The sequence below is a fragment of the Polistes canadensis genome, unplaced genomic scaffold (genome assembly GCF_001313835.1).
Source record: "Polistes canadensis isolate GaletaPanama2010 unplaced genomic scaffold, ASM131383v1 scaffold_45, whole genome shotgun sequence".
NCBI lineage: Eukaryota > Metazoa > Arthropoda > Insecta > Hymenoptera > Vespidae > Polistes > Polistes canadensis.
Genome location: NW_014569592.1, coordinates 707,798 through 717,475, shown reverse-complemented (window position 1 = coordinate 717,475; position 9,678 = coordinate 707,798). Strand labels below are relative to the sequence as shown.

General features: G+C 29.7%; 1 protein-coding gene across 1 annotated transcript; it reads right to left on the bottom strand.

Annotated features, from left to right (window-relative positions):
• Window positions 1–2,388: 2,388 nt before the first annotated feature.
• Window positions 2,389–3,073, bottom strand: LOC106785097 (polynucleotide 5'-hydroxyl-kinase nol9-like). The gene has a single exon (XM_014745260.1). It carries the CDS (start codon window positions 2,939–2,941, stop codon window positions 2,402–2,404), a length of 540 nt encoding a protein of 179 aa, XP_014600746.1. The 5' UTR covers window positions 2,942–3,073; the 3' UTR covers window positions 2,389–2,401.
• Between the last annotated feature and the right edge of the window lie 6,605 nt (window positions 3,074–9,678).

Genomic DNA, 9,678 nt, shown 5'->3' with positions numbered 1-9,678 from the left:
GAATTACGAATCTTTTTCAATTCTTTTTTTTCTGAAATTGTTCAGAAGTTTTTCTTTTTCTTTTTTTTTTTTTTTTCTCTTTTAGATAATCATTTAAAATATCTGGATTATAATTTCAATATTAAAAATATTTTATTTTTTAAGGACGATACAGCTGACCAGATTATTTTTTAATAATCGATATATTGGATCGAGTTATAAGTAACATTCGTTTTTTTTTTTTTTGAATAAAACATTTATTTTGTTTTCACTTATATACTCTTATAACAATATAATATTAATTTATTATATCTATTAGGTGGTATTTTTATTTTAAGATGCAAAGTTATTTATGATTCGATTTAATAATTAAAAGATATATAATACAAAATGCGACACGAAAAAGAATAGGGATAACTAATAATCAATATTCTTGTCCCAACAGTATATTAATATATATGAGTTTCAAAGGGAAAATTGAAGACAGTTAATAAATTTTGATGAACAAATTTATTTGATCTTGTTGAACGTTTCGTCCCTTACTGGGGACTAAACGAATCGTTTATTCTCTTTTTAAAAAGTATCAAATAAATATATTTGATTTTTTCTTTTCTCTCTTTCACGACTGTTGGATGCTTTTAATACAGGGTTGTACGAAGTATTGCCTACCCTACAGGCTCAAAATGCAACCCTTGTTATCGTATATTGATTTATTTGTTTATATTATTCTTACAAATTTTATTTACATGTTTTTCCTATTCCCCCATTCCCTCAAATTCTTTATTTTTCTTCTTCTTTTGTTTTTAAAAATATATTAATAATTAATATATTATTATACAATTATTTGTATGTATCGGTGCGTATTGATTTGTTGTTTCCTTTTTTTGGTAGACAATTTTATTCTTGCTATTGTATATTACTTTTTGATTTGCAAAAATTCTTAATCGTTTGATTGAGCCATAAGGTTTAAGTATAAGTACCCCTTAAGAATATTTCCTGCTATACTAACCGTTAAATAAATACAATATATTGAATTAACCCTATCAAGAGAGATGATATCTACCCTCCCTTACTTGAAAAATATTCACCCTTACTTTTATATTCTATTATCATTGGTAGTACGTATGACCATCGGACACCTTTTGCCATCTTTTGTTGTTTCATTTTTTCGTCACGGGGAGGGTAGCTCAACCCTCTAACTTATGGCATGGAAAATCATGTGAATTCACGCACTCGTAAGTTTGTTCTTTACTACCCTTGGACATGTGTGCTATCCATATGTGACATACACGTGTCCACAATTTTTGACTATTATTTAATCAGCGAATTTACGTTCACGAGAATTGCAATATTTTTTTATTTTTTATTTTTTTTTTTTTTTTTATAATGATACTTATACAAATACAAATTTTTAATTAAAATATATATGCATTTTTGTCATAATCATTCACAGAAGAGTCTTAGTAACTTTTTATCTCTTCTTTGAATATGTTGTTTTTTTTTTTTATTTAATTTATATTAGCATTGTTTATTAATAAATACGTATATTATATTAAAAATTCATTGTAAATATTATATTATATATATTAAGGTAATAAGGTACACAGGAAGGGAATGGATTTTCAAACGATAGATTAAAACCACATATTGTTTTATATTTTTGTTTTTTTTTTTTTTATTAAAAATACTTGGAAGACATATAGGAAATTTCCGTCGATCATTAACGGAATACGTTATTTAAAGTCAATATCACAATATAGATATATGCTAGATTATAAATATACATCTAATATATTCTGAGATAGGTACATACATTATCACAAATGCGATCGATATTATCGCGACATAAAGAAAAAAATAAAATAAAATAAAATAAAATAATAAAAATTACAATACGTAGTGTAGGTATGTAGAACCTTAAAAAAATCTCTTCTCTCTCTCTCTCTCTCTCTTTTTATCTTCATCGTCCAACCCTTTATATCTCGAGTCAGATTTATCGTATTAACTTATATCTAGGAATACACAAATGTAAAAAGTCTTGGTTGGTCTCGATATAAATTAATAATTATTAATCTAACTATATTATTTTTAAACTATTGATCACAGTTTCGATGTATATCTTATCTTATAAAGTCTATTCTTTTTCCTTTTGTTTTTGTTTTAATTTATCGAGCCGAAGCACGATTAATCTCCTTACGTGTTCTTTTAATTCCGAATAATAATAATAATTATAATTTCGGTATGGTTGACGTGTTATTACTATGATATAAATAATCAAAGTACCACCCCCCCATAATAGTAATGAGAGATCTCTCTCTCTCTCTCTCTCTCTCTCTCTCTCTCTCTCTCTCTCTTTTTCTCATCGTTTAAATAAATGAATTAAAAAATAAAAATCGTGGTCGAAGGTTGTCAAATTAGAATTTCACGCAACTTGCATTTCTGGCGTTTGATGTTGAGAGAATGCTCGTTCCTTGTAGCAAAGATCACTGTCAGCAAGGGTTAGGGTCGTCCAGTAAAAATCACCTGCGTGGGTGTGTGCAAAGTGTACAGGTACGTAACACTGGCCAGGAACAACCGGTACAACTGTCATTTGACCGTCGAGACAAACGGTAATGGCTGCACCCTCTTCAGCATCTTGGAGTTCAGCCAATAGTCTTCTTTCCAAGGCCTCGTTAGCGTTGTTTTGATTGTCAACCTCCTCGGTGAAGACATCTGATTGGGGCATAGCTTTTTGACCCTTATTATATTTTCCCTTGCTTGTTTTCTTCTTTAACAAACGTAACAATGGTTTTAACATTCTTCTCATAGTTTTACTATTGTTACTTGTCTTGTTGTTGTTGTTGTTGTTGTTGTTGTTGTTGTTGTTGTTGTTGTTGATACTGCCAGACATTTTTAAGTTATACAAATTATCATTTAACTCGTTCTCGTATTCGAACACGTGGCTCATTGTGGTGGCGGCCATATTTTGTCAATTTATCTTCTTATTTTTTTTGTATCTCTCTTCACTCTTCTTCTTCTTCTTCTTCTTATTATTTTTCTTCCACAACGGAACAACCGCGCACTGAACCGGTTTTCCGTTCAAAACTCTTGTCGATACGCGAAGAATAATATTACTAACGAGATTATATATATATACGATCAAAAATTTGATACATATATATATAAAATTATGAATATGTGTTTTCGAAAACGTGGAAAACGTATCTCGATACGATATTCAATAATAATGTTATCGTATTATTATTTTTGTTGTTATTATTGATTATTGTTGTTTGTTATGTTTTACTCTAACTTTGAAATGCGTTAAAGATATTATTCAGATTGTGTATTGAACGAAGCAAGCGCTAGTGAGCGAATGATGGTTAAGACGAGCAACCCTGGCCCCTATATAAGCGGTGCAAGCAGGACGGGTTGTTAGAGTGGGGGTAGGGCAGGTGCATTCTGGCTGTGGGAACTCGGAGAATTCGGAGCTTCCCACGTCGGGGTCCACGCCGACCATCTGCCGGTCTTCTCTTCTCTTCTCTTCTTTTCTCTTCTCTTCTCTTTTCAACTAACTACTCTCTCCCTTCCTCCCTTTTTCTTTCTCTTTCTCTACCCCCTACCTCCTCCCACCCTCTTTTTTTTTTCCCTTTACTTCGATCAAGGAGTTGGTGAACTACACGTTACTACTACTATTACTACTATTACTACTACTATTACTCTCTTCTCTAGTTTGGTTTCTAGTGCTCTTCTTCTTTTCACCACCACCACCTTCTTTTCCCGCCCCCCTCCTCACCCCGACCACCCTCGCCCTTCTTTTTCCCGAATCTTACATTAGTCACCCTCTTCTTCGATCTTTCCTTTTTCATGTTGGAAAAGACTCGTCTCGGATTTCAACCTTAGACCTATACCAGCTTTATATTTTCTAAGCTTTCGTATTCAAGGTGCAAGGGTGCTAAGGGTAAGTAAAAGGGGGTGGATATTGACGGCTGTTCTGTCTCTCTCTCTCTTTCTTTCTTTCTTTCTTATTATTGTTATTATACTTTAGGGTAAGAAATCGAACAGGATCGTACCTGTTACGACAAGTTCGTGCCTGTCGTGATGTAAGCATTCGAGCTTTAACTCTAATATTCGTAATCTTATTGATATTATATGTTTGTTTGTTTTTTTTTTCAGTAATTAAAAATATAATATACGAATTTTTTGTTATTAATTTTTGTATTTTGTAATTATGTATTATAATTATTATAATATGTCGTCTGAGAAAAGAAAAAAAAAGGAGAAGTAACACAGTGGACAAATTTGGGATTACGATTTTTTGTTGGTTGATGGTGGACGTGTTTAAAGGTCTTATGAAAAATGGTGGATGACTCACGTCAATTATGGCATATTTCGTTTACTTCGATCTCGGTGATTCGTACCTTTAATTTCTTCTCCTTATTGGTTTGTTTTGTATTTTTTTTTTTTTTTCTTTTTTCTTCCCCTCTTTTTACTTTCTTGTTCTCACACGCAGCAGCAGCAGCAGCAGCAGTAAATTCCATGCAAATCTGCTTACGAGTCGAAGTTTCACGATTTAACTGGGTCACACAACCGTTTCGCTTCGTTTATCCGATTACACGCTATGCAACAACGCTCGATTATCATATGAAATTTGACAAGTGGTATATATATAAGCTTATTTTTTTGTTCTTTCTTTTCTTTATTGCAATTTCACTTTGAAAAGATATTTATTACGTGTTATGTGTACTTTAATCTTCACATTTTGCGTGAGTCCACTTTTAATTCAGCCAATTTATCTTGATTAATTTCATTTACAACTTCGCTGGAAAGTATAATTGCAATCACGGTTCTTATTAAAATCAATTAATGTAACAGGAAAAAAAAAAAAAAAGAAGAAGAAAAATGGGAGTGGGATAAACTCGTACGGATTATTGTTTTATTATTATTATTATTACATGTTACTTACGATTAGTAACGTGGTAAGAAATGTTGTCGCACCTGTTGAAAAATATCCTTTATATCGATCGTCCAATAGAAATGCAATTAATTTCACACGATCGTACATATATTATTACAATTAATTATTAATAACATGGTATATAATAATTTGTCGTTAATAATAATTCTATAGGAAGAGAAAAAATTGTTTTATTGCATTGATATATTTCTTCTTCTTTATTTTCTTATTATTATTATTATTATTATATTTAATTTACAATTTATTATAGTAAATTGATAAAAGATAATTATATCGTGACAACTGTTGAGATTTTGCAAATTTATTTGATAAACAAAAAATAAAATGAAAAATGTATGTACATTTCACGATTAACCCAATACAAGATGCAATTAATTTTTCGCGAACACATTATACGGGTAATTAATGGGGAAAAGGGGTGTAATAATTTGTCATATTAATATATTGATTAAGAAACAAATTCTTGTATTATTGTATTTCTTGTTTTTACTTCTACTCATTTTTATCATTATTATAATACATTTATATTTACAATTAATATATAATAAAAGATAGAAGATAATTGTATTATAGACAACTGTTGAAATTTTGTAAATTTATTTGAAAGCAAAAAAAAAAAAACAAAAGGAAAAAAAAGAAAAAAACAATTTGTGTTTTCTTCGATCACAACCAATACAAGATGCAATTAACTTTCCTTACGAATACATCCTACGTTTGATTAACTGTGGTAAGAAGAGTGGGGAGGGGGTAATAATGTGCGCATGCACACGCTTCTTTCCACCATTACCCCCATAGTGCTGCTAGTGAGTACTTGAAAAATAAGAGTCGAGGGGGAGAATTCGACGAGGTTTAGATTTATCGAGATAAATATAAGACGACCCTTACGATCGTTAAATATACCTCCTGCTCGTGTGTATGTGTTTCTTTTTTTTTTTCTTTTTTTTTTTTCGAAGGAATAAAAGAAAGAAAGAAAGAGGGATATAATCTCAAATACGTAACTCATGGTGGTTATATCAGACTCACCCTATATACTTTCGTGACTAGCATCTATTAGCTGCAAAATGAAGGCAACCAGAAAAAAAAAAAAGAAAAACCCAAAAAAATTTACCTTCCCCTTGTATTGCTTTTTTTTTCTCTTTTCTTTTTTTTTTGCCTACCATCATCGAATCATCAAATTTTTTCATCAACTCATCGTGTCAGATTTATTTTGAATCAGTAAGTACAATGAGAAAAATCGTTATGTTGGATCTTTCATCTTTTTTTTTTGTTTTCTTTTTTTTGTTCCATGACCTATCCTATTTCTACTTTTTTTTTCAGTTTCTTTTTTTGTACTCTCTCTCTCTCTCTCTTCTGTTTTTTGTTGCCTTTAATAACCTGTTCTAGACGTATCAGGTGTTTTAATAATCTTTTGTATTACTGACACTATCATGACTAGTTAAAAAAACATTGAATAGTTTCTTTTTATTTTGAATAAAAATTATTCGTTATATAGATGTTATATTACGTTTTTATTTATTTATTTACCTATTACGATAAAATATATATCGTATTATTATTATTATTATCGTGTTATCATTTAAAAAAGAATTCTCTTTTATTTATTATTAATTATACATATTTAATTTGTTTTATTATATATATATAAAAAAAGAGTATATTTTTTTTTGTTTGAAGCTAGATCAAATTGTTATTTTTATTATATATAAAAAATTTGTCAAATGAAAAAACTCGTACGGATACTAAAAGATAGAAAGAAATAAAGAAAAAAGGTGGTAAGAGGGGGGAAAAAAGAGAGGGGAACAAAAATAAGGGATGTAAACTTGATATAAAACGGTGTCTGTCCTATTTGAAATACTTTCCTGCATTCAGTTATCCAGTTCAGGTAGTATTTGTTTTTTCACTTGCTGCACCTACTCCAAATTACGGTACAAGTATCAGGTGAAACACGGTGACCTTACAATCTCTGCAGGTGATTTTACCTGCTATTTTTTTTTAATAGACAAATGAAAATACAGTTCACGAGAGTTTAATTCGAAATTATTCTTACAGATTTTTTCTTACCAATTGTTTTACAATCTTTTTTTTTTACAATCTTTTTTCTCAGATTCTAAGAAATAAAAGTCGCATTATTACATTGGTTCATGTAATATTTTGTTTATTCGATTAAAAAATTGTCTATATTACGAAAACAATCAAATTATCATTTGAATTTAAATAAATATTCATTATTGTTAGATCTTTTATATCGATATATATACGAAGATCATTTAAAATAAAATATTACTTTACAAAATATATATAAAAAAATAACTATTTTTTCCTTTTTTATTTTTGCAATTTATACAACAATAACAAAAATCAGTCAACATCGAAAATAAATATATTAATTTTGAGTTAGATAATTTAATATATATTAACATAATATATGTTAGATATAATTTAAATCTTCTCTAATAATAATAATAATAATAATAATAAAAGAAGAAGAAAATAATTATTATCCACAAAAAAAAATTCATACAAAGTTTCGCATATACGTTAACCGTTATATTATTAATCCTTAATTTTTATTACTTTAGCATCACCGGTTCCCCCATATGATCATGGAGAGTGAGAAGGGTGGGGTTACTACAGGAATAGGAAAAAGTTAGTCGTAGGTAATGTTGGGTGGTTTAAAAGACTAGCAAAAAGGAATCGATTTGATCGTTTTGAACAGGTTTTTCGCCTACGTTAAAATATTTCTTGATTTAAAAGCAAAAATATATATAGGTTGTAATGAACGTAACCCGCTTGTTAATAAGCAAGCTCGTACGTAATCTAAACGTTTTCCCCCATCATAAAATCTTCGTTGGGATAAGAGTGTAAAAGTGTGAGAAAGAAAGAGAGAGAGAGAGATGAAAGTAAATGAAAATCTCAAGAAACCAGTCCCTTCAACTCAGATCATCAGATCAGATCAGATGAGTTCTTCCCATCTCTTTCTCTCTTTCATTTTTCTATCTTGTCTCTTTCTATCTGGTTTCCTGATCTTTTCGAATAAACCGGCTGGAATCAACGAGGACGAAACGAGGCACGAGGTGTAACGACCTGTTACATGACGATACCTTTTTTTTCATTTTATCAATTTGTTGATTAGCAAAATTTAATCGGACTTGTTTGTGTTCGTGGTTTTTTTCTTTTTTAAATATAACCGTATATATATTATATTTAATTAATATAAAATATATATTTAATTATATAAAATTTGTTGTTACATATATAAATGTATATATTATATTATATATATATATGAAACCGTACCGATTAATTAAATATTTGGGTTTCTACTTAATAAACGAAGAACGAACACAGATTGTTTGTTCATTATTTGAATTTTTATTTATAAAAGATTAACGAGACATGAACGTTTAATTAATTTTTAAACAATGTTTTTTCTCTCTTACGTATAATTCGACGATTCCACAATATACGATTTATATTTTTTTCTATAGAATCATTTGAAAATACGAAAAATGTTTTACCATTGCGACGATATATAAAGGTACACATATTATAAAAATAAAAATTAATTTATCATATACGTATATAGAATTTGTTTTTCTTTTTTGTTGAGTGGGAAAAAAGGAGGTAGAGACGGGGGAGGAGAAATTATTTTCTTATCCATTTTCTTTTCTTCTTTTTTACATTACATTCTTCTTAGTCGAAGAAGAAGAAGAAGAAGAAGAAAAAAAAGAAAACCGGAGAAAAAGATTTCTCTTTGCGATCATTCGAACATTTAATTATATCTTCGAAATATGATTTCGTCTCAATCGAAGTTATCCTTCTTCGATTCTTCCCCCCAATACCAACCCACCCCACCCCACCCCACCCCCCGTGTTCGTAGTTAAGAAATCAAAATCGCTTTTGGTCTCGAGGGATGGGTAGAGGAGGGGAAGGGTAGAGTAGGGGGGTTACTTTTATCCTTCCTCTTGTTTCTTGTCCCTTCCTTCCTTTCCTCCCCCTGTCTCTCCCCCCCTCCCCTTTCAAAGGATTCTTTTAACCGGTTTCTCTTCTCCAACGCGTCCGTCGAATTCTAATTAATTCGAGAGATCGGTTCGATCGTGTTTTAGGAACCGGTCGGGACGGATCCGGTCATTGGCGATATATATCCAAGCGAAACTTGCCTACCTAAAACTTATCTCGCCCATTTACAACCTACACGTAACAATAATAATAAGAAAAAAAAAAAGAGAAAAAAGAAAAAAATTCTAAAATTTATATCATCCTTTTGTACCCATAAGAATGATTTTTGACTCGTTAGGATGTGGTATATATAACATTTTTGGTTTTTCAATTTTTTTTGTTCTATTTTGTTCGTTTGTGTGTGTTTTTATTTTGTTGTTATGTTGTGATTGATCGGTTGTTTTAATTATTTCAAACGAAAAATAAATTGATTCGTGTAGTTAACGATACGATACCGTGTTTTCGTGTTGTTCGAATTGTTAAGAAGCAAAAATATTAAATTTATTTGATTTTTTCTGTTAATTAATAATTAGAAAGGGAGAGGGGGGGAAAATATGTTTTCTCTCTTTCATATATTCGAAAGAATATTTTGTAATTCAAATTGGTAATATTAAATACAAATTATCGTTCGTGTTTCGTGTTACGAATTGTTGACAACAAAAATATGTACATATATGATTTTCTATGAATATTTTGACAAGTTAAAAATATCTAATTATTATGCGTAAATTAATAACTAACGG